The following is a 26,455-nucleotide window of genomic DNA, read 5'->3' on the forward strand; positions in this document are numbered from 1 at the left end:
TAAGCATATTGTAGTTAAAACACAGGATTTAATAACTGCAATCAAGTCATTAAGTAGATTAATAAGGTGTGAAACTGACCACCCTGCACTTTACATTCTTGATTAGCTATTTTCCAAGTGCACTGCCATTCATGGACGCCTCCCTCTTCTACACAGTCCGGGTGAAATCCTGGCTCCGTTGAAGTCAGTGGGAACTTTGCTCTTGACTTCAGTGGAGCCAGAATTTCACCCTTTGTGTGCGCTTGTTATTCTCTTAAATTGCATTGGAGGATTTTGAAACGGTTTTAAAAATAGCTGGCTGAAAAGAATCCTATGTAAGAATAAATGTATCATCATCATCTCCCCTATCATTTTTGGGCCAGTGTATGTGTGTAATATCTCTTTAACCATCAATTCTAGCTTTCCTTGTTCGTTTTAATCACACTTGGAAATCAAATCTGTTTGCAATTCTGCTTTCAGGATTCCCAAATTCATAAAATTTGTAACCACACCTTACAATATTAAACAGCAAGAAAACTCACTGTAGTAGCAATAAGTAAATTGAAAAGAATGACAGTAGTTGTCCTGTCTAATGGATGGAGAAAATGCCAGGGACACGTTGACATTGTTCAGCAGAGTTATATGTTGGGTGATTTAGAACAGCTGATTAGAGCTGATTAGAACAGTTTTACATTGGAGGCCGTCAATTCATCCAATTCTAAACATGGCACAAAGATGGTTCAATTTTATACAAGTTCTGACAGAACAGAGACCGGGGTCTGATGGAATTCTACCTGTCAGCTCATCAACCTGGCTTCTCAGCAGCCCATCTGATCCCCAGCTTACCTGAGGCTTTTAGGCTCTTACATGCTCTGCAGCCCACCAGGCCTGAGTCAGGGCTCCATTCCCTTTCACAGGCGACTGAAATCTTTGGGTTTTGTCCCAAATCAGAATGAAACTAGATTCTGAAATACCAAAATCCTCTGTGAAACTGAATTACCTTTCTCCACATTAGCTCTACAGCTGACCACAGATATAGACATGACAAGGTTATAAGCTGTGTTTATATTTCACAACAACTCATGAATATGAAACAGAGATGACATCAATGAACCTATTGTATAGCTAAAGATTACCCAGGACCATGTGATAGGCATAGTGCATTGCATGTTTTTGTATATTCCTTTATTGTGAATTACACCCCAGTGCAGAGAGCCTGAACAAGGTCTATGCACCACTTAAGTCCTGTTTAAACTTACAAAATATAATTTAAATGAGACTTAAGCAATGCATGAGCCTTGTACCAGGCCTCTGTACTGTGGTGAATTTCACCTTTCGTATTGAAAAAAAACTGATACTGAGCTCTCTCACATCTTCCGTACATAAAAATTGGCAAACATTATAATAGCCTGTGCTGAAGCACAGAGGAACCACCCACTAGCATGGAAGGGGTTAAGGAGAGCCTTTGATTCCAGCTAGCTTCACCCCATTATATCTGCAACCAATGCCAGGCTTGGAGGGGAGAGAAAAGGAGGGAGCCTGGCTCAGTTCGGGGCTGACAGGCGAAGATGCAGGAGCTATCTGAGGGAAGGATCACCAGCCTGCTGGCCAAGACAGTCACCACAGACCCAAGTAGTGACTTCCTGGCCAAAGGAGATGGAGAATGAGACCTAGGAGCACCTGGCCTAAGAGGAACCTGTCTGACTAAAGCATGGAGATCTTGTGGGGGTTCTGATCCTGCCAAACTTACAGCTGCCCTGCCCTGAGGAATCTGGGACCACATCAGGATGTCACCCAGGGTCCACAAGGGGGCACTACTAAGAGACAAGCCACCACAGGAGCTTGGACTATAGGGGCCATGCTTCAAACTACAGGGGCAACAGTAGGAAGCAGCTCAGGGCAATGAATTTATACTCCCTGCTGGGAGGTCCCCTACTCAGGAGTGACATACACAGGGCCCTGGGCTACAACCTGATGGAGTGGGATGGCCAAGGTCCCCCTACTCCCCCGCCTAAAAGACTGAGGCACCTCAACCACAGAAGCAGGGGCAGGAAGCCAGGTACTCTAGACACTAGGCCAACTGGCCCTCCAAGCCCCCACCCCTCTTGTTACATAGCCCTATAACAAAGGCCATGGAATCAATCCCTTACGTGGAATGGAGGGGGGAAAAGTATGCCTGGCAAAAAGACGTTTCAAAAAACGTTCGAGTAAGTGGAAAGCGGCACACCCTCTCACCTCGATACGCAATGAGAGCTACAGCTATTGTGTGTGTGGTGTCAAGAAAGTGGCAATACTGGCTACCTAAACGCTGCAAAAGCCCCATCAGTCTTACGCTTCTTTGAGCCCCATTGCACAACAAATGGCCTAACCGTAGCAATCAGTTTCAATGTAAAAAAAAGCATAACACAGAGAGTGGCAACTGAGGGCTCCAGCAGAAGCAGGTAGACAGAGCAGTAATGTCAAAAAGGACAGGACAGGACAATGAGAATGGAGTCTAGACTATGAAGAGATAAGAGCCCATGACAATGGAGGTAAATCGGAGGTGAGTTTGAAGAAACAATCATTTTACACTGTACACGGTGTCTGACTGTGCTACAGACAGATAGTTCATGTGCAGGATCTGGGAATGCTCTGAAATGTTGAATTTAATCACATGTTGTAAACGAAGTATATGGTTACCGTAGTTTTCAAACTCTCATACACACCACAGCCTTTGTGAACAAACAGCAGCCCAGCCATAGCCCACGGCAGTAGCATCTCTGTTGTTCTCCACATAATAGGTGAATTCTGCATTTTAACAGCAAGATTTGGAGCCAATTCCCAGGTTACTCATTTCTGTCCTAAATCCAATATTGCAAACTGCAGCTTATTTAAAGGTAGGCAACACCATCATTCCTCCGCACTGTTTCATTCCTTACCCAGCAAGCTCATGTCTGGCAATTTGCCAGGTCTCATTTTTAGAACACTTGCTTTCTATGTAAAATTTATCATCTGCAAGATCAGTAGCTGAGCTGTGCGGTTCCTACATTCAGTGTGTAAACATTGTATGAAAGACAGACCAAAACAATAAAGAGCCTCACATTTTACAGGAAAGGTCAGTGTGTACTTACATAATTTGAGGCAAGATCAGGATGAAGATAATCAATTCCTGCAATGAGACAGAGACAGAACTCAAACCAAAGGTTAACATTAAACAAACCAAACCAAAACCCCTACAACAAACACTTTATAATAAGCATAAAGCACAATAAGAGTCGATTAATACTATAGGAAAAACCATAATAAGGAATAATGCTGGTCTGTAAGCATGCGAACTCACCCTTCCTGGTCTCTCAGGGAATTAGCTTGATTTCCAGCCCAGAGCACCCTCTGCAGGCCGGTGATCCGCTACCACTTGGCCTCCGTGTCCCTCCCAGGACCAGGTGCCCCTTTATCTGGGGTGCTGACCCCTGGCAGTAACCCCTTTCTCTCAGGGTCTCCCCTCCCCGGGAAACCCCCACCCACTATCCCCACCTCCCCTCAATGTAAGGCTACTGTCATCGTCTAGCCCCCATGCCCTGGGGCAGACTGCAGTATCAGCCTAATCTTCACTGGCAAGGTTGGGTTTGGACCTGCTGCCTTTGCCTACCCCTGGGCTGCCCCCTGCAACCCCCAGTACCTGTTGGCCTTACACTAGGCCACAGCCTGGGGCTTTCCAGGCTGGAGCTCCTCTGCCTTTCCCCAGCCTTGCTCCACTCAGGTACCCCATGTCTAGCTCCTTGCAGCCAGGCCCATCTCCCTCTTCAGGGAGACGGAAACTCTGAGCTTCTGGCTGCCCTGGCCTTCTTATAAGGCCTAGTTGCTCAGTTTGGGGCATGGCCCCAGCTGCAGGATGCTTCCCACTCAGCCTGGGCTGTTCTCTCTGCCCTCCAGCCTTCTTCCAGGGCTGGTTTTAACCCTGCCAGGGCTGGAGCGGGTAACCACCCCGCTACACGGTCTCAAAGCTTGTTTGGCCTGAGAGTGTTCATATGTGGACTTTTAAACTAGGGTACGAGTTCTGCTGTGAGCTTAGTTGGGAGCTTTAATCCATTAAGTCAGTACCTAAGTGCCAATTTGCACCCAAAAGTGTGAAATGAGCCACCAAATGTATGGGATCATATATGGTTAGTTATGGTAGTTCTAGTAATATTTTACATTTATATAGTACCTTTCATCTGAAAGGATCCCAAAATACTTTACAAACATATATATCTATATTCTATTATTGAATATATTGACACACAGATTACTTCACCCACCACTAAGGTGCAACCACCTCTGGTTAAATTTTTAAAGGCTTGATTAAAAACCTATTGACTTCAGTGGGCTTTGGATTCAGGCCCTAATAGCATACAGTTTTAATACACAAGTGTAGGAGAGGAAAGGAAACTATCATAGCAATTGGAAACTGCACAGGAAAATTAAATAAGCAGAATATTACCTAAATTAAAAATGGAAAGATCACTCAGGCAAACATGTCTATTTCCGCAAATAGTGCCAGAGAATTCTTAATGGTGGATCAGATTGGTTTGCAAACTTCTGAATACCATTACAGACTGAGCATTCAGCTTACTAAGGTATTTCATGGTGCTTACTGAGCTTAAAACTAGATGTGTGTGACATTTAAGACATGTGACATTCAGTTATCTGCTTCTGAATTTGGTTACAAATTAGAAAAACCCCACAGATTCACTCACATCCATTGATAGTTTGAGCAAACTGAGCCTATTTATAGTTTTGCACAAAAACTATGAAATATTTGTGATTTCTCTGTGATTCTGTCCAGAAACAAAGAGAAACTCATAATGCATAAATTCTGGAAAACAAAACAATACAGTCCATGGATTTAATCTAGATCTGTGAAAATAACTGATTTTTTGGTTCAATGGCTCAATCAAAGAGATTGAAAAAATTTGTTTACAACCAAAACAGCTTAAAAATATCAAAATGAAAAATCATATAAAAAATAAAAATGGCATTAAAAAAATGTGAAAACAAAATTTGACTTTTTGTTTCAGATGCCACCCACCCACCCACCAAAACAATTCAGCAAATTTGATGTAAATGACGAGGGAGCAAGGGCTCTTGGTAATTTGAGCTTTGTTGGCTGGCCTTCATAGGTCACACACAATGTTTCTGTCCTTTGATTGGACGATCATAACTCTTCGAAGTGCGAATATTCACATTTACAAATTCAGAATTGGCTTTCTGCAAACATCTGCTTAAAATGTGCTGGGTTGGTGAACATTCCTGTAATTAACTGGCTTGCTAGAATAGTTACAGGGTATCAGTTAATCATGGGGGGAAACTCCTTCCATGCTCCACTCTCTAAATGTACTCCAGCTAACTAGCATTGCCTCAGCAGCCTAATTTAGACTGAGCGTCAACCAGCTCACTGTCACCCAGGTTGCAATTGTGCCCAGTCTCTGAAAATGCAGTCCTTGCTAAATGGGACCAATGAAAAGAAGGAAGAGAGCTGTGAGACATCCACATACTGATGTAACCACAGGCCAATTTCCCTCACTATTTACCCAGCTGTCTCACTTGAGTATGGAACAAGGGGGGGTGCCAGAATAGAACAGGGACAGATCCTAGTGGATCACTGAAGATACTGCTGGTTTCAGTCCTTTCTCCTATTTTTAGTATTGTTCAGTCACCATGGCAAGTGTACTCAGCTCCTGCAAAATTTCACTAGCTCAAAAGCGCTGAGAACATGTAAGAGACTCCCTGTATTTTGTTTGCAGCGTTGTTGAAGCTGTGTTTTTTGGCCCAGGTCATGAGAGAAGAAGAAGAGCTCTGTAGCTCGAAAGCTTGTACCTTCCACCAGCAGAAGTTGATCCAATAAAAGATGTTGCCATACTTACCTTGTCTTTCTTGTATTTTGACAGTCTGATGAATCCATGCAAAGTACAGCTGTGTTTCCAACATGCTGTATCTTCTCTCCCACTTCCATTTTACCCTAAACTATTAATGTATATAATATGTGGATCATTATGGACATCCAGTGAGAAAGTATTAATTATTTCGGTTCTGCTGTACACGGTCAATATTTTAACAAGGGAAAATGCTCTTATATCTACTGTGTGCAAGGCAATTGAAATCCCCATTGAAAGCCCACTGAAGTCAATGTGAGTCCTCACGTTCAGCTAATGGCCATAAAAGAGCTGTGTATGTGATTTATAATAATTAGAGGTTACTTAAAGTTGTATAAGGTTTGGATGTTCACATTTCAATGGCCCAATTATAACACGTATGCTTTCCCCTGCCGATCTCAAAGTTTTTACAGAATCTGGAGAGCAGCACTGGCATTATCATTAATCTAGGTTATACTTTATTTCAAATTTTTTAAAAAAGGTTTTGCATAAGATTTTACTAAGTAAGCTATTTAAACCTCTAAAATTGTCTTACATGTCTTCAAAAACAAGGAGGAGTCCGGCGGCACCTTAAAGACTAACAGATTTATTTGGGCATAAGCTTTGGTGAGTAAAAAACCCACTTCTTCAGAGGCATGGAGAGAAGAGCGTTACCTTACAAATGGAGAGCCAATGCTGAAGGCCAATTTAGTTGGGTGGATTGGAATCCTCACTTACCATCATCCATAATTCCTATGGTAACACCTTTCCCTGTATATCCCAGCTCCCAGGCTTCAGCCACATTTAGATCAAGTCCAGGGGTCCCATCTGCTTGACCAGTGTTGATCTAATACATCAATTGAAAAGCAAAAGAGTATTATTATTTCTTCTTCTTTTGTGTGTGTGCATGGATAGTCTACTATTGTAGTGTGCTGATTGAAACATCTTATATTCTATTCTAGATCAAAGTGTCTCCTGTTTGTGTTGTAATGAAACAGATAGTTGAAATGACCTCTTCCAGACCTAAAGAAGAGCTCCACATAGCTCAAAAGCTTGTCTAATTCACCAGTTGGAGTTGGTCCAGTAAATGGTATTACCTTACTCACCTTGTCTCTCTCATATCTTGGGACCAACATAATTACAACAACACTGCAAACAATATTTGAAATAGTTTAATAGATTGTTTCATGACAACACAAATAGGAGACACTTTGATCTAGAAAAGAATATAATATGTTTCAAATCAGTACTAAGCAGCATCTACCCTTAACGATTTTAAAGTAAAATTAAACACAAATAACTACTATATTGTCATATTTGACACATTTGTAGTAGGAGTGCATGTTATGCTCCTCTACTACTGACATGTCAAGAAATAATGTAAAAATAAATATAAAATGAAAAAAATTCAAAACAATTTTAAAATTCTGAAACAAAATATTGAAATTCTGAAATTTAATCCCATAATTTTCCTAAATGAAAATTTTCTGAAACGATTTTTTTTGTTTTGACTTTTTCCTGGAATTTTTGTCAAAGTCAACATTTTTAAAAACATTTCAATTTAAAAAAAAACACATTTTCTTTTGGAAAACAAAGTTTCAACAAAAATGTTCTGACTAGCTGTAATCAACAACTTTCTTATAGCTCCTGAGGTTCTTCCTGTTCCCATTTTGGTTTCTTTCCTATGCGCGACACCTTCAACTATAGCTGTGAAAATAACTAATTCATTGGTTCACTGGCAGGTCCAAAAACTTTTTAAAAAATCAATTCAGGGAAACCCCAAACCAATTTTTTTTTTTAATTTTCAGTGAATCAAGAAGTCAAGAAAAATTTGTTTTGATTTCAAGCCTCTTTAACTGTTTTTATATGTATATTTAAAAAGGGAAATCTGGAAGCAAAGAGTTAGATTCATAAGGAAACTATGGTACAACCCCAAAGAGCAGGAGCAGAAGGTGGTGCTCCTCTCTCATACTCACTAGCTAGAGCACTCAGCCAGTCTGTAAGAAACTCAGGTTCAAATCCCCACTCTACCTGACTTGGAGCAGGGGTTTGAACCTGACTGCCCAAATTCCATGAAGCTATATATAAAAAGTGTGCATGACTGAATGAATAGTTAATTATTTAAACAAAATGCAACAGCTTGAATAGGAGATATATTTAAAGAGCCATGGCTAGGGCACTCAGCTGGGAAGGGGAAAACCTGAGCAGGGATTCACAAGTGGCTCTCGTATATTTCCAGATAGGTGCCCTGGATATAAAGTGAGCCTCTTCCCCCTCCACCCCCTTTCTTAGATTTGTGCCTAAATCCATTTTTGACTCTTTTTGATGAAAAACTGAAATTTTCCAACAGGGAGGGGAAGACAATATTTTCCAAACAGTTGTGTAACACACATTAATGAGCTTCCACATAGACACTGGTTGCATCCGTATGATTAAGAGCTCCTTAAAGCAAAGCACTGAGACTTGATACTAAGGTACATTATCAGTTTTCACAATCCTGGCTGCACTGCATGAGGGCTCACACAACCCCCACTATGGCCCTGATTCAAAGCCCATTGAAGTCAATGAGAGTCTTTCTACTGACATCATTGAACTTTAGATCATGCCCCTAACTCCAGTCCCAGAATACAGTAGGTTCCCTATATATCCTGGGAAAAATTCTCTTGGAATACGGTCAAAGTTCTGGTGAGAAATCTGGAGGGCATGTTCCTAGATTATTGCAACAAGAAGGAATAATGTGTAAGTAAACTGTGGGGGGGTTTGTTTACTGAAGATCTCTACTAAAAATGACTGATTTGCTTACCAGGTACCATTGCTTTGTAAATAAAGGATCGTTCATGTTTATGTCAATTTCATTGATCTCTCTATAGCCTCGCTTTTTTCTGCCAAAGCCTTCCTGCTGCACAGCCTTCTTTATCTGGAATAGTAATGTTTATATTATTAAAACAACATCCATACTTGTAATGTATTTTTCCACTTGTTTTTTCTCAGAAAAGTCAAACATTACTAATCAATAGAAGTCAAGGATATTTAAGAAAACCCACTCCAGGCTTCAGGTTTTGGTTAAAATAATGACATGGATCTGAACCAGTATTGACTTTTATCCTATGCATTTCCAAAGCCAGCCCTGGTTTCCTGTACCAAAAATAGCACACTGGATACACAGAATAGTTTAATAACACTTCATTTCTACCAAAAGGTTGTGCTATGAAAAAAATAGCTGGTGTAGGAGACTTCATCTGTGCACTTGAGGTTCTAAAATATTTTTTGTGTGTTGCCAGTTTTTATGAACTTCCTTATTGTAAATGCCTGGCTGTAAATTGATTTCCCCTTCAGCACCTGGAAATACTGTAGACTGGTAAGCCTCTGGGTGAATTAAACAGCACACACAGTCTATCAGTGTACCCTCACCAAGTGTCTTTATTGTCACTGCTCTCCCTTGTGCACCAGATAGATCACAGATATAGTAGCAACTAGAAGTCTCCCTTTCTGCTCCCTGGCTCAGCCTTTTATCCTGCTTGCCTTCTTTTCCCAACTATCCCACCATGAGCTAATTACCTCATCAGGTTCTCTGTAGGTCCAAGTGATCCCTTCTAACTTTCCAAACCCACTCAAACTACCTAAATCCCTCCTACTCTATTCATACCCAGTATCCTCAGTGTTCTCTAAGCTACCAGGAAGCTGGCTAACAGCACCTTTTCACAATGCCTGACAGTGAACTAAATATATTGCCCAGAAAGACTCAGTGGAAAGAGTCAGCTTAGATGGTTACACGGAGATTGGAAGAAATGAAAGTATTGCTTATTACACACAACAGATCAAACCATAGATATTAGACACACTACTGAACTTTGCTGGATATCTGTATTGAGTTAAAGAAAGGGATGAGAAGATTGTCGGAGATCTCTAAAATAAGGTTGGGTGGTGCCATGGAGACAACAGAGAGATGATCCATGATTATGCCTTTGTCAGTTACCACCTCTGCTTGCTATTCCAAACCCCAAGCTGTCATCACATGAAATAAATTAAAGAACAGAAATCAAACTGCATTACAGGAGAATGCCAGAGGAAAAAAACCTCAAGTGTTTGTACTCCCACACAAACCCACTGGCTGTACATGACCCACTGCAACAAGGGAAGGAGCAAGGATTTGATATTGTAGGAGCGCGACTCCTTAAACATCAAATTTTCATTTCCATGTCTTTTCTTCAAGATGACTTGAAAAAAATGGTACAGGACACACGAAAATTGGCCCTGAAAGCTTTCACTATTCAGTGTTCCCAGGTCTGACTGGCAGTGAATTGTTACATCTTTATTACGGTCAGAAGAGGAAATATATCAGAAAGGAATGTGCAACGTCCCCCAACAAAAATCATGCTACAAGATGTTTTATGAACGTTTTACATAAAGATGATGGATGCAGTATGTTAAAACCTAAAAATGCAATATTTTTGCTCTAAGGCTTGTGTTCACTAACAAAAAAGCTGTGTTCTTACTAGAGCTGGGTGAATAAGAGATTTTTTTGCTTTGGTGATAGTTTCAATCCCCTGCTCAACCCATGCAAAAAGGGAAAAAAATGGTTCAGGGTCAAACCAAACCAGAATTTTTTTGGAATTTTTGGTGGATTGAAGAAGTGTGCTGTGGGTCTGTTCCAGAGTGGGGATTTGGACGTGGGGTTTCTACAGCCAAGGCTGGTGCCCTAACTTCTAAACAACAGTAGCACCACTAACTAGGCCTCCTCCACCAGTTGCTTTGTAAACAGCCAAAACTATTTGTGTCAACTTCATGAAGAGTTTCAGATTTACTGAAACTGCATTTTTGTTGAATAAACTATTCCTCTGAAAAATTATGTCCAGCTCTAGTTCTTACCTCATGTGGTACCTAACACAAGGTAAAATCACAGTGGAGAGAATGTAGCTGAAGTTTTTGTATGAATTAGCAGGCCTAAGTGAACCCTAATATCTCCCATGGTCTTTACCTTAACCTGCTAATATGTGTGAAAGCTACAAGCTGCTTTGTCCTTACCAGGATTTTATCTCATGTTAGCTAGCCCAAGGCCAGAGTGCACCTTCATCCCACTGAACACACACACAGAAGGTGTAACAATACCAAGTTCATATGATGACTTCAAATTCATATAGGTCTCAGGAAACAACCAAAAGTTCCCCATAAGACCGAATTCCCTATTGGCATAAGAATGCACAACTCTGATGACTTCATTGGAGTCATGCACCTACGTGGCAGCAGTGAGTTAGAGTGTTTTATCCCCTTTCCTAGGGTGCATCTAAAAGAGATGTATTTTCTCTAGATCCCAATAGCTAATACGTTTTAAATCCTAGTGTAGTTGGGAGGAGGGGGGAAGGAGTCTACGGGTCACTTTGACCAGCCACCATATTGAAAAAGATAAAGTTGCCCTGTCTGCACTAGGATTTTAAACATCACCTTGATTGATTGGTCTTTCAGCCCTCATATAGATTGAACCAATCACAACACATCTTACTTTCTTCTCGTATCCGGGCCATCCTTCTCCATGCATGGCCATGTCTTTTCACAATAAAATCTTCCCATCTCTTTGGAAGTCAGCTGAGTGGTTGTTTCAGTTCCCGTCAGTACCACTCGGTGACAGCTGCAGTTCATCGATTGTCAGTGAGCCTCGCTATATGCCTGGCTCATTGCATTTTACTATGCCAGTTCTCAACAATGACTTCCTGCACGCCACTCTGCTGTCTGATCACTTCATTGGGAACTCTGTCCCGGATTGACATTCCCAGAATTCTTCTTTCCACTGCTCCCCAGTGTTCGTCAGTGTCCATGTTTAAACGTGTTAGCTATTATGTTCTAAATACACATTTTTCCTTGTGTAGATAGGGCACTTCTCACAGCAGAGATCTTTGGGTTACATAGGCAACACTAGAGAATATACAGAGCCATTGGGGTACATTCTGATCTCCTTTCTTGCTGGAGTAAAGCCGTTTCTCCATTAACTTCAGGACAGGAATCCTGAAAATGCTTGTACATGCAGTCTCATTGTCTTGCAAACATGCATAAACTTAAGTAGGTAAGACTGTTTGCAAGATCAGGGCCTTAAACTTTTGAAAATGGCATCATGAACTGTTGGCTTTGTGAAGTGTGACGGTCATTAAAAACTAATGGAGAAACAAGATTTGCTTCCTAAAAAGGCATGGTATTTTCATTCTCTCAGAGTCTGGCTCATTTGTCAACAATAATGGCCTCTTGTTACTTTCATTCATTCTATAGTATTTCATTAAGTGCCTGGATTAAACGGTGAACACAATCTAAGCATTTAGATTTTTATTAGCATGTGACTAAATCATTTATGAGTTACTAGCTGGATTCCAATTAGAGAAAAAAAGGGCCATCTATCAAAGATGATAAAATACCTGCAAGGAAAAAAGAGATTCAAGTATTGATTTTTAATATATTTCCACTTATGCATGGCGCATAAAGTAACTTGGATGGTAATAAACCAGCAGGACTTTGATATAGGACAAATTAACAAAATAATCAATTGACTGCGGCACTGCTCCAGGAGGGCCAAGAACCACTGCACTGTAACTGAGTGCCTCTCCCTGTGCAACAGAAAAATGCCAAGAAAATCAGCTCATTTTGAAGGAACAGGGTAAATTGTACTGCTGAGCTCCTGCAGTTAAATGACCATGTGTTACACTGAGCATGAATGATACATATACTAAAATTATTCCAGTGGATACATCTATCACAAAATCAATAACAGCGGAACAGCACATACAATCCCCCAGCCGTGGGGGGGGGGGTGAGGGGGTGGTGTTCATCTCAAGAATCAAGAGACGTCTCTGCTCTTGAATTTAAATAAAGGAAAGTTCAGACTGAATCACAGGAATAAAATTCCTGACAGAGATATCTATTAGGTGCTTATTTTTAACTGTGAGGGTGATTAACCAATTGGGAAAAATCCCCTGGGAAGTGGTGGATTCTCCATCTCTTGACGTCTTCAGATCAAGACTGGATGCTTTTTAGGATGATAACACAAGTTACTGGGTTCCATACCGGAGAAACTGGATGGAATGCCATGGCTGTGTTATACAGGAGGTCAGACGAGATGGTCTAATGGCCCCTGCTGGCCTTAACATTTACTGTGGAATAATCTCCCAAGAGAAGTGGTTGAATTCACAGCATCTGAAATTTTACAGACTAGAGTAACAAAACACTAGAAAATGTGTTGGCGGGAACAATCCTGGATTGGCTGGGAGATGCTCCTGATTATGACTATTATTGTTATTTTATAGGACACACTAGAATGTGGGAGGTGCTTCACATAAAACATGTGGCTTGAGATTTTCAAAGCAAAGAGATTTGGACATTAAAATTAATAGAAATTGGGAATCCAAATCTTTGAAAATCTCAGTCATAGAATAAAGGTCCCTGTCCCAAACTGCATATGGTATAAATGATGATCTTTTCCATCTCTAATTTCTATCTACTTCTTAGGACTTGTTTTCACTACTGGGGAGATTGATGCTCCTGCAATCAATGCAATTGGTGTAGATTTAGCGGGTCTAGTGAAGATCTGCTAAATCAATGGCACAGCGCTCTCCGGTTGACTCCAGTACTCCAGATCCCCAAGAAGAATAAGGTAAGTCAATGAGAGAGTGTCTCCCATCAATGCAGCGCAGTGAAGTCACCGCAGTAAGTCGACCTAAGTTGCGTCAACTCCAGTTACATTAGTCACGTAGCTGGAGTAGTGTAACTTATGTTGACTTACCCCGGTAGTGTATACAAGGTCTTAGTGCCACAAACACAGATGTTCACGTCTCCTAACCATTTCTTTTGTCACATTTATGGGTAATAGAGCTAAAATATCTTTGCTAGAGGAATGTTAAACCCACTCATACCTAGGAGGTTGGCTATTTTATAACTACCTCATCAGTAGATTGGAAGGAGGCTGTTAAAAACTTACAGAGATGTAACAGATGGGAATTACTCCAAATCTCAAATTGTCTGATGTTTCTTTTAAAGCCCAAGCTAAGCAGTAGTCAGGTTATGTGAGAATCTCAACTTTCATTTAGAACAAAAAGTAAATGTGTAGGCCTCCTCATTGTGGAGAAAAGCGTAAAAGCATAACCCAAGTGTAACTAAAGGCTCCAAATCCAGAAGAGAATAAAAAGAACTCACCATTTATTACTTTAAAATCTCATGATTTTTAAGGCAATCTCATGGATTTTTTTGGCCGACTCATAATTTTCAAACACTAAGGCCACGGGGAGGACCATAATATAGCATTTCAAACCTAGGCTTGCAGGGAAACAAAGAACTTGGCAGATAGAGAACAACAACAAAGTCTGGAAGCTGAGTGTAGACCAGCAAACAACAGCTCAGTGGCATCTGCCTCAAGGAGAGGGTACTGTTTAATAGTGCTGATACAGAAGCGGATTTTCCATCCTGCAAAAATTTTCAAGATTTTTTTGGGGGAAAAATCATCTGAAATCAGGCCAAAAAGCCAAAAGTTTTTAGATTTTGACCCTTGTTTATTTTTTTAAAATATAACAATGTAAATTTCAAAACAAAAATTTTGAAATGAAAATTCTAAACTTTTTGTTCCAAAAATGTCAAAACAGGATGTTCTGACATTTTCAAAACATTTCCAGGTTTTTTCTGAACAAAATTTCATCAAAATCGATATGGCTGCACAAAAAAAAAATCAGTTTTGTTGAGCAACATTTTCAAACAGAAAACAGTTTTTACAAAAATTTTCCAACCAGCTCCACTGTATAACACTTTGCCAAGGCAAAAAAGGTTTGGAAAATAACAGGCACACAAGATTTAAGTCATCCAACTCCCACTCCAGTGGGAGTACACAGCGACACCACCTCAGATGAAGCATCGAGAGGACCCTTAGTTGCTTTAATTTGCTTAATTGTACACACAGACCACCCACTCAGAGCATCGATCGGAGGACCCTTTTTTTGGCTACTTAACTGCAGTGGGAGTGGAGCAGTTAAGCCAAATGTAAGCAAACTAAGGGTCCTCTCGATGCTTCGTCTGAGGTGGTGTCGCTGTGTACTGCTCCCAGCATATGGCTTTACCTACATTGCACAATCCGTCCCTAAGAACCAGATTTACAAGTGCTCAGCACTCACAATTGGGGCAGATCTTCTGTGGAGTTCCAAGGCACTCTATTGTAGCTATTCCATTGTGACACTTTATGGAAGATCTTTAAAATAATCTAAGCTCTTTTGAATATCTAGTCCTAGTCGTGGGAGGTGAGCTGTGCTGAAACTTTAGCCTTTCATAACTAGAGAACAGCACCTTGGCACAGCACGGATCCACAAACAGAGCAGGCTTTTTTTTTTTTTGCCTTAAATTCAGCTAATCCTGTAAAGTAAATATCTTAACATATTAAAGACAATATTCCATAAATCTTGGTAATGTCATTATCAGCAAATTATCAGTTATAAAAGAAAATACTAAAGTAGCCCATAGTCAAGACCTGCAGACTCAGGAGAATGTAAAAAGTGTTGAGAGATGCAGTTAACATGTTAGTATTAATTTTTTTTAAAATTTCACTATACCTCTTTTTTTCCTTCAGGAAAGTTCCTATAGAACTAACAATACATCTACAATTAAAGAGTATTATAACTAAGACACTGATCCTTAAGTGTCCATAGGATTGCAGGTCTAGAAATTTTATTGGATTCTCCTATACCTGCTGAAAAAGAATTTCATCACATTCTGAAAAATTCAAGCCTCTTCTGGAAACTATCCACTCAGATAGTTGAGGAATAAATAGCTGGCTATGAAAAAATAATTTGTTCTTAATTATAGAGGCATGAAATAGTTTGATAATTGTTCTAAGTATTTCCAGTGTTATTTTTTTCTGTTAACACCAACCACTCATCTTATCAAATGAATTCCAAAAGATCTGAGAGGAATCTTAAGCTGATTCTTGCTATAATTAATAAGGTTTCTCTTAAAAGTGCTGTCAGACTGAGTCGGTATAAATCAGGAGTTCCCTTGAGAAAGGTACATCGTAGCAGACAGTAAAGTATGGTCAGATCAGCAAACTACTTCATCTGACATTGAGGAAATAATTCAAATTGACTATCCAGCATCTCATCCTTGATTCACAATATTAAGGGTGCATCTTTTATCACATTAGTAGATATTAACCTTTTTTTCTCTGTATATGAAATTCATTTCCATATTAACTATTCTCTCAGAATCTTTATGATATTAACAGCGTGTGTTTGAATTCTAAGCCAAGAGCATTGGTTCTTAACCTGAGAGTGACCTGTATTCAGGAATTTTATGTGACTGAATACTGTTAATGGCTGTATCTAATTATCCTCAGCATCTCCAGGTTTGTGGGAAACCAGGTGTCCAGGAAAAAGACTCCTCAAACTAATAAATATGTTTCCAGAAGTATAAGTAGCAAAGAGTCCTGTGGCACCTTATAGACTAACAGATGTATTGGAGCATGAGCTTTCATGGGTGAATACCCACTTCCCACGAAAGCTCATGCTCCAATACGTCTGTTAGTCTATAAGGTGTCACAGGACTCTTTGCTGCTTTTACAGATCCAGACTAACACGGCTACCCCTCTGATACTTTCCAGAAGTATGTTATAAACAAAACTGGGTGATTGATACAGGACACTTGTTATGGCAGATGTTTTCTGGAATGGACCAGGTGACTGATAAGGAATAATTGTTATTACAGATGGATTCTGTAATGGATGAAATAATGATTCATAGAAAGATGTTTTTAACTCATTTGGTTTTCATGGCTGTTAGTAACAATGACTGGATTAGAGGTTCCTTTTTACTCATTAATCAGGTAAACTGAGGACCATAAAAGAAATTCCACATATAATTAGGACAAGAGAATACATGTAAATTTAACTGGGGAAAATATTTGTGTCTCATACCGTACAGAAAGACAGAGGTTTTGGAAGTTAGATGTGGGGTGTGCAAACTGCTGGCATCCCATCAGTTACAGAGCAGAGAGACACAGAGGCCATGGCTTTACTTTATCCCAAGGGTGGCAATGTATCTGTTTATTCTGTGTAGGGCTGTGCTGACCTCTGACTGATAAACTTTGATTCATTAATTCCATTTGAATTTTATAATCTTGAATCACTATTAAATCTAAACATGCAGCAGATGGCACTGCGTGGGCTAACTATCACATCTGCCAATACAGAGGGTTACCAAGATTCCCACAGGAACTAAACTCAGTGAGGGGTATTCTGGCAGATAGTGGGACAGATAAACAACTCCAAAGAAGTACCCCAGGAGGAATATACTGGTTCAGACTGGATTCAAGAGGCCAAGTAGACATTACTGAGGGTCAGCAGCAACTAACTCAGAGACAGGGGCACCATTTAGGTAGAGCAGGGATTTCCAAAGGGGCGGCACCCCAATATTTCCATTGTGGGGGCAGTAGCCCCCCGACCTTCCTGTTATGCCTCCCCTGCTGCCTGGTGGGAGGTGACAGATGGAGGCCTAAGACCTAAAGGGGCACCCTTCAGCAGAGAGGGCAGAGGTGCTGTTATCTTGTGAAAATGGGGCAGGTCCATTTTCAAATTAGTATCAAAAGGAAAAAAAATCCTCGATTATCAAGCAGTTTTCCATTTCACTACACGTATCTCATCCCCCCAGGATGCTGCAAGCTGGGAGGAAAGCTTTGATGAAGTGCTTAAATTAGTCCCCACCCCAAAGGGCGTGTCTTTATGTTGCCTCGCACCATGGGACCCGATCTATTTGAGAGCTCTCTATGCTACTGTAATACAAATATAAATATCAACACACAGTAAGGCCATTCTGGGAAACACTGTAGAAAGTTGATCATTATTCAGTCCGTAATACAATACCAAAGAACTGCACTTTCTGAGCTCAAAGGTTTCGCTGCTGTCTCCACCAGCAATGTTAATTGCATGAGTTAAACACCTCCTCATTTAACCAAGTTCAGGTTAAGAAAAATGAAATTACTGACTTGGCTGCGCCTCACTTTGTGAACTTTCATTTGCCCGATATTAGCTCAGCGCCTGGTAAATGAGACGTTTTCACCAAAAGGGGCAGGGCAAAAATCAATATTCTGTCCATTTAGCAGAGACTCTCACAGTTCAGTGACATTCAGGCAGTGCTGAGTAAAGAGAAAAGGAATCAATGTGTACAAGGAGGCTGCAGATCGCGTTCAGCCAATTCCGCTGAGGAATCGATAGTGCTCTACTAGCCTCTCCTTTGAAATTCAAAGGAAATTGGCTAGGCTGTAATAGCAAGATGAATGAAGAGATTGACGCTGTATTTCCGCATTTGCAATGATAGGAGTCTAAGAGAAATTGGGTAGTTCCAACAATGCCCCATTGCAAGACAGCAAACCAATTGAATTTGATCAGGAAATAAAAGCTATCAATGAGAATGGAATTTCACAGGAATGGAATATAACTGTATAACAGTAAACACCTACATTCCAAAGATATCTAATTAAGAGCTTCTTCTGTTATGCCAGGCTCCTGGCATAACAATTCTTCATTGCCAAAGCAGAAGGGCACCATTTTACATTCAATTTGCGTAGATGTAAATGACTACAGACATTGCCAGGCAACGGAGAATTAGGCCCAATGAGCGGAGATTTTTTTCTGTAAGCTTCATGACCTCACTATTTATTTTGTGAAATGCATTTTTACAAGTAGTAGATTTCCATTCCTCTTTCATCCATTGCTACTACTGGTTGGACCCAGGGCTGGTGTAACCACTAGGTGAACTAGGCGGCTGCCTAGGGCGCCAAGATTTGGGGGCGCCAAAAACCAGTATCCGGCATCACGGAAGTCAGCTGAGCGGGGCAGGGCAGGGAGCGAAGCCTCCATAACAAACCCACCCCCGCAGTGAGGGGTGCCGCGCAGGACGGTCAGCGGGAGCCTGCGGTGGAGCAAGGAGGAGACAGCGGGCCGGGCGTGGCAACCAGCGCTGCCAAGAGACAGAGCCATTGGGGGAGGCAGGACATGGTCCTGAGCTCAGGTGAGCTTCGCCCTCCAACGCGCCGCACCTGGGGCCAGGCGCAGCTGCCTCCTGGGGCGAGGGAAAGTGAAACTAAACCACGCAGTGTGACGGAGGGGGAAGGGCTGGCGCAGGTGCCGCTTCCAAACATCGACCCCCCCCTTCCCGGTGGCACTGTGCCAATGCGGGGAGCCGGCCCTGATCCCCAGGGAGATCCTCACCTGCTCCCTGGGACAGCCTGGCTCTGCCCTCCTTGTCCCTAGGTCCCCCGCCCCCCGGAGGGTGAAGTACTCAGAGCCTGGGAACGTTGAGAGACCCTGCGAACTGGGGGCATTCTCAGCCTCCTCCTTGCTCATAGGTTCCCCCAGGCCAGAAGGGACTGTTGTGATCATCTCCTCTGGCCCCCTTGTATTAATTCTAATGAACAATGCCACATTATGCAGTATTCGTTTTTGAAAGTTTATAATAAGCGATGCTGCGGGGGAGGGGGGAGAGAAGGGAAGGGGGGGCGCAAGGTGGAAGTTTTGCCTAGGGCACAAAATATCCTTGCACTGGCCCTGGCCAGAATTGTGCACACCTCAACTCTGTGCTAAAACATCCTACTCTTCTTTGCTACCTTGTGCCACTCCCTCACCCCCCCCCCATTAGTCTCATATTGGGCCTGATTCTCATTTACATAAAGACCACTTAACACTATTTTGGCAGTGGAAACTAGGTCAAATAAAAAAGGGTGAATAAACACAAATGACAAGTATGTAAGGACAAAATTAGAAAGGCCAAGGCACAAAACCAGATTAAACTAGCTAGAGGCATAAAGGGTAACAAAAAAAATATGCTACAAATACATAAGGATCAAGAAGATGACCAAGGACAGGGTAGATCCATTACTCAATGGCGGGGGAAGGGGATGGACAATAACAGAGAATATGGAAATGGCAAAAGTGCTAAATGACTTTTTTGTTTCAGTTTTCACCAAAAAGTTTAATAGCAATTGGGCATCTGACTTAATGAATGCCAGAGAAAATGGAGGTAGGATCAGAGGCAAATATAAGGAAAGAACAAGTTAAAAATTACTTAGACAAGTTAGATGTCTTCAAGTCACGAGGGCCTGATGAAATACATCCTAGAATACTCAATGAGCTGACTGAGGAGATATCAGAGGCATAATCCGTTATCTTCAAAAAGTCATGGAAGAGGGGAGAGATTCCAGAAGACTGGAAAAGGGCAAATATAGAACAAATATATAAAAAGGGAAATAAGGACAAGCTGGGGAATTACAGACCAGTCAGCTTAACTTCAGTCCTGGAAAGATAATAGAGCATATAATTAAGCAATCAATTTGCAAACACCTAGAAGATAAGGTGATAAGTAATAATTAGTATGGACTTGTCAAGAACAAATCATGTCAAACCAACCTAATAGCTTTCTTTGACAGGGTAACAAGCCGTGTGGATGAGAGGAAGTGGTAGATGTGGTATAGCTTGACTTTAGTAAGGCTTTTAATACTGTCTCGCATGACCTTCTCTTAAACAAACTAGGAAAATACAACCTAAACAGAGCTACCAAAAGGTGGATGGAACTGGGTTGGAAAACCGTTCCCAGAGAGTAATCATCAGTGGTTCACACTCATGCTGGAAGGGCATATCAAGTGGGGTCCCGCAGGGATCAGTTCTGGGTCCAATTCTGTTCAATATCTTTATCAGTGATTTAGATGATGGCATAGAAAGTACACTTATAAAGTTTGTGGATGATACCAAACTGGGAGAGGTTGCAAGTGCTTTGGAGGAAAGGATTAAAACTCAAAATTATCAGGACAAACTGGAGAAATGGTCTGAAGTAAATAAGATGAATTTCAATAAGAACAAATACAAAGTACACCACTTAGGAAGGAACAATCAGTTGCACATATACAAAATGGAAAATGATTGCCTAGGAAGGAGTACTGTGGAAAAGGATCTGGGGGTCATAATATCAACAGGATCTGGGGGTCATAAATATGATCAACAGTGTATCATTGTTGCAAAAAAAGCAAACATTCTCGGATATATTAGCAGAAGTATCGTAAGCAAGACATGAGGAGCAATTCTTCCACTCTACTCTGTGCTGAGTAGGCCTCAGCTGGAGTAGTGTGTCCAGTTCTGGGTGCCACATTTCAGGAAAGATGTGGACAAATTGGAGAAAGTCTAGAGAAGAGCAACAAAAATTATTAAAGCTCTAAAAAGCATGACCTATAAGGGAAGACTGAAAAAATTGGGTTTGTTTAGTCTGGAAAAGGGAAGACTGAAAGGGGATATGATAAACAGTTTTCAAGTACATAAAAGATTGATACACGGAAAAGGGAGAAAATTTGTTTTTCTTAGCCTCTGAGGATAGAATAAGAAGCAATGGGCTTAAATTGCAGTAAGGGAGGTTTAGGTTGGTCATTAGGAAAAATGTCCTAACTGTCAGGATGGTTAAGAACTGAAATGGATTACCTAGGGAGGTTGTGGAATCTCCATCATTGGAGATTTTTAAAAGCAGGTTAGACAAAGACATAACAGAGATGCTCTAGATAATACTCAGTCCTGCCATGAGTGCAGGGGACTGGACTAGATGACCTCCTGAGGTCCTTTCCAGTCCTATGATTCTATGATTCATGGTTGTGATATTGGGAGAGATTTTTTAATTCTCTAATTCTTTAATGGCTGAGACGATACTCCAGACTCCCTATTGTTAACTCTATAGTGCCTAAATTATGCTTAGAGCTCTACAAAATGAAGACACAGGCCAGATCCTTAATGGCACCGAAGGGCGGCTCAGTACAGCTGAAGGCAGTGGTGGCAGTAAAAGGAGGTGTGATGGGGTATGTACCCCACACAGGCAATGAAAGCGTTAACAGGAGTCTGAGTCCAGTTAGGCCCCTTGGTGGCACTTGCCAGGGTTTTAGACAAATAACCCCGATAGAGAGGTGCTGGATCTTCATAAAAGAAGGAGGATAGGCTCAGTCGGAGGAAGACCAGGGAAGAGACCCAGGTGAGAGGTACCTGGGTGTTTCCTCTTCTTGGCTAAAGGCTGAGGGAAGGGTGGGAGGCATAAAGCTTGGAACTAGACCAAGAATGTCTGGAGCCAAGAGGAAGCCTGGGATGCCATGCTCTGAAATTGGAGAAAAAATAACTTTGCGAGCATGAGGCTGAACCCAGCAAGAAGTCTTGAGGAAGGAGTGTGTGGGACCTGGAGAGGAAGCCTCAGAAGCTGAGGGTGCGGGGAAGGCTGCTAGAGGCCGGAGAAATGCTGGGTATGGACAATAAAAAGGCAAAGGCTACAGGAAATACTATCAGCTGTTTTCATGCAGCTGCTTTGGTCCATTCTAGTCGTGCAAAGCTGCCAGCTACCTGGAGGTTCCCCTTGCATAAGGACAGTTATCAAGGCACTGACATCAAGTATTTCAGCATAGAGTCCAATCATGCAGTGTTGAACCTTGTGGAGGAATTTATGTGTGTGTGAAATAGCATATAGGCTACCATAACAGAATTCTCCAATCACATCAGTGGCAGCATCCTCCTACTGCAAGTGACTTCACAAGGTACAAGAAAAGAGAGTCAAGCTCAGTGCCTTTGAAATACAATAGACACACTCTGTCTATCAGACAATGCAGAATTTAGGTAACATCTACGACAATTTAGAGATATTACTTTAGTCACCAGAGGGCTCTCATTTTTCCATTAATACAACAGAAACATACTGTTACTGAATCTCAAAGTCAACGTATGGTCTCAAAGTCAAAGTCAACGTATGGTCTCTCAGGGTGCATCTACACAGAAAGTGGCAGCCTGTGGCAAAGAGTTTCAGATCCCAGGTCTTCAGACTTGGGCTCGCACTGCAGAGCTAAAAATAGCTGTTTAGACATTTGGGTTCAGGTTGGGATACCATACCATACCATACCAATCCATACCATGCCACACTTACTTCTGCACTGCTGATGGTGGCAGTGCTGCCTTCAGAGCTGGGCAGCCAGCCAGCAGCCGCTGCTCTCCAGCCAGCCAGCTTTGAAGGCAGTGCACAAGTAAGGGTGACAATACCAAATCACCAACATTAGTTCATATTTCAAAAATCTGTTTGGATGGCGATTGCAGGACCAAGAAGAGGTCATGTCCAAGAAAACCTGGGTTAAATAAGAACTGTAATGAAATACAAAGGATCTAAAGGTTATCACAATATTTTTTGTGATCTTGCAACCCCGTACTCCCTACAATAGCCTTGGGATACTCTTTTGGGTCGGGACCCCCAGTTTGAGAAACTCCGCTCTAGATCATCAGCTCAAGAAGGCAGCAGCTAACCATTGTCCCCATAATACGATGATTATCTTAAATGACTTCAGTGTTCTCTATCCAGTTCTTAGTGAATAACCAACGATATTGGAAAATCAGCTAATACAATGTGTAGTAATGGGAGCACTTGTCACAGGATGGAGCAGGGACACAAAAGATTGAAAGGGCAAAGAAACTGTCCCCTGCTGCTCATTCTTTGTCTTCAGTAACTATTAGACTTCAGTTTAAAATAAGACAATATAGTTCTTATAATTTAGCTATGCATTTCACCACACACCATAGAGTGATTTTTGTATGTAGTTTTATACTAAGGACATACAGAAACAGACTGAAGTTCCAGTGGCTGAGACGATACTCCAGACTCCCTATTGTTAACTCTATAGTGCCTAAATTATGCTTAGAGCTCTACAAAATGAAGACACAGGCCAGATCCTTAATGGCACCCAAGGGCGGCTCAGTACAGCTGAAGGCAGTGGTGGCAGTAAAAGGAGGTGTGATGGGGTATGTACCCCACACAGGCAATGAAAGGGTTAACAGGAGTCTGAGTCCAGTTAGACCCCTTGGTGGCACTTGCCAGGGTTTTAGACAAATAACCCCGATAGAGAGGTGCTGGATCTTCATAAAAGAAGGAGGATAGGCTCAGTCGGAGGAAGACCAGGGAAGAGACCCAGGTGAGAGGTACCTGGGTGTTTCCTCTTCTTGGCTAAAGGCTGAGGGAAGGCTGGGAGGCATAAAGCTTGGAACTAGACCAAGAATGTCTGGAGCCAAGAGGAAGCCTGGAATGCCATGCTCTGAAATTGGAGAAAAAAGAACTTTGCGAGCATGAGGCTGAACCCAGCAAGAAGTCTTGAGGAAGGAGTGTGTGGGACCTGGAGAGGAAGCCTCAGAAGCTGAGGGTGCGGGAAAGGCTGCTAGAGGCCGGAGAAATGCTGGGTATGGACAATAAAAAGGCAAAGGCTACAGGAGATTATGATTCTCACCACGGTGGGCCCAAAAGAGAGTTCAATATGGAGCTGAGACAGAGGGAATACTAAGATGGTGGGATACAAAGGGTTCTCACCATGACATGCTTGAGAGAAGGCCCAGAAAAGTACTGGGAGTTGCTTGAGTTGAATTTTCTTTGAGTGATCTACATTGAAGACCCCAGGGGAGGACACTGGATCTTAGTAACCCCTAGGAAGAGGAGCTGAAGAGACTGGAATGCTAGGTACTGTTCTATGTGGACTTGGAACTGTAGTACCTTGGAAGGGGCGTGGAACTGAATTGTGACCTGGAAGGAGGGCCAAGTGCAAAAAGAGGTGGACCAACAAAGAACTCGACTGACCATCAGCAGGAAGTGCTAGACTGGAGAGAACTGCTATGCCATGCTCAGCCAAGAAGGGGTAACAGCGGTGAATCCACTCTCTCACCTTTCCACTCCCCTAATCATGCTCGCTTCTCTGCCAGTCTAGTCACTCAGCACAACTTATAGCAGCATGAATGTGCTGAGCCATCTCATTCACCCTGAGGGCTGCTCTAAAGGTGCCAGAATCCCCAAAGAGCTATTACATCAACCAGGGATCATTGAGGCATAGGGACATCCCAGCCTAGCTTTCTGCATTGGCAGCAGGGGAAGAGCAGGTCATGTAGAAGCTGCTATGGCAGCTCTGCGCTGCCCGAGGATCCAACTATAGTGGGGAAATCCCAGGGCTACCAGGATTGTAGCAGTATTGTACTGGGGGAATAACATAAAGCTGCCCTAATGGAGCCCTGGATCTGCCCAACATCCCTACGCTTACAATCCAGGTAAGACTAGATGAGGAGAAAGAGATGGAAGAATAAGGTGAACAGTAACAGGATTATATGAGGACTTGAGTCGCTAACACACATTTTTAGTTTTTTCCCTTAGGCTCTTGATCCTTTTTGTTATATTTAGTATTAGCAGAAAAATGTGGCCCTCCTAGTGTGACAGCCCGGGAGGATAAGGGGGTGCAAATTGCTCCCCCATGCCTCTGTGCCAGTTACCTGTATAACAGGTTGCAGTGTGGGAGAAGGAACAGGTGCAGCAAAGCAGTTATGTTATTAACCCCTAGTGCAGGCTGGTAGGAAATATTAGGAAATTAGCCCTTAATGCACCTGGTGGCATAGCTGCACGAGCGCACTGGGGAGTATATGCTGCCCCAGTGTGGATAAACTCCCTCCCCCCGCCCGGAGCAGCAGGGACAGTGGGAGGAAGACTGTGATTCGCAATAGCTCATGATCCAAGCCACAGGATTTATCAAGTTCATGCTCTGTCCTGTAACAACAGTAATAATAGTAATGATACACTGCATTTCTTGCATTTTCCACTTGAGGATGTCAAAACACTTTACAAACATTAGGGTGAAATTTACTCCATGCATGGGGCTTGCATGAGACCTCTGACTTTAGCCTCACAGTACTCATGTGTAGGAAGCATTATTATCCCATTTTACAGCTGGGGAAAATGAGGCACATAGAGGTCAAGATCTTAAATGTAGCCTGTAGATAGTTCAGATTCCTAATCCTGTGCTTTAAACCTGGCTTCAAGTCACTGTCGTGACTCTCAGTGTTTCCACTTAACTCTGTACACAATTCTTCCCACTTGACTATCTTCCAAGAGCCCATCATTTGCCTTGAAACATGTTCTTTGAAAAAATTATTTCTGCTTTTCCCATAAAACATAGACTTGTCCCCCCATTGCCGCAATCAACAATCTGAAATAAGCAGAGGACCCTGCTGTAGTCTCTCATTCATTTAAGAGCCTCACAATAGCCCTTCATTGTATGGACTTGATTTAGCTTTAAATGCTCATTCCTTGCCTAAATGGCTTCCCATTAGAGGAGACAAACATACTTTTGCACAGCTACCCTAAGAAATAACAGCAGCATTACATTGTGGTGGTGGAGGCTCCATTCATTCAGTATGGCTGAGAGTAAAAGCTTATTTCAGCTGTACTTTGACGTTTATAGCTTTCCGAAGCAGATGATGCTTTCTGGTTGGGAGGTCCTATAGCAATGAAACATTATCATACACAAATGGCTTCAGAATCTGATATTTTCCATTAGTGAGCTGTTAGTCACATGAATGACTGTCCTCGAAGTCAAGAGGAGTGATCATGTAACTGCTCATCAATATAAGTATGGAGTTCACAATCTGACCTATTACAAGTTGGGACACATTTTCATTTGTTTTCCTATCAAAGCACTGGCCATTTTTCCCCTTTCCCTGTTTCTTCTATGTTATGAGCAGAGATCAGACCAAACTTTCCTAAAGACTATGTTTAGGCAGTTGGGGGTGGGAGAGG

General features: G+C 41.9%; 1 protein-coding gene across 16 annotated transcripts in view; it reads right to left on the reverse strand.

Annotated features, from left to right (window-relative positions):
* The window catches only part of PCSK2 (proprotein convertase subtilisin/kexin type 2), a 371,376-nt gene that overhangs the window by 83,807 nt on the left and 261,114 nt on the right, over positions 1–26,455 (reverse strand). For all 16 annotated transcript variants that reach the window (XM_039531409.1, XM_039531410.1, XM_039531419.1 and 13 more), the window contains 3 exons: positions 8,653–8,766; positions 6,588–6,696; positions 3,090–3,127 (listed from right to left, as the gene is read on the reverse strand). In XM_039531409.1, the coding sequence (XP_039387343.1) occupies positions 3,090–3,127; positions 6,588–6,696; positions 8,653–8,766 (261 nt within the window). The remainder of the gene's footprint in view (positions 1–3,089; positions 3,128–6,587; positions 6,697–8,652; positions 8,767–26,455) is intronic.

The sequence above is a fragment of the Mauremys reevesii genome, linkage group 3, assembly GCF_016161935.1.
Source record: "Mauremys reevesii isolate NIE-2019 linkage group 3, ASM1616193v1, whole genome shotgun sequence".
NCBI lineage: Eukaryota > Metazoa > Chordata > Testudines > Geoemydidae > Mauremys > Mauremys reevesii.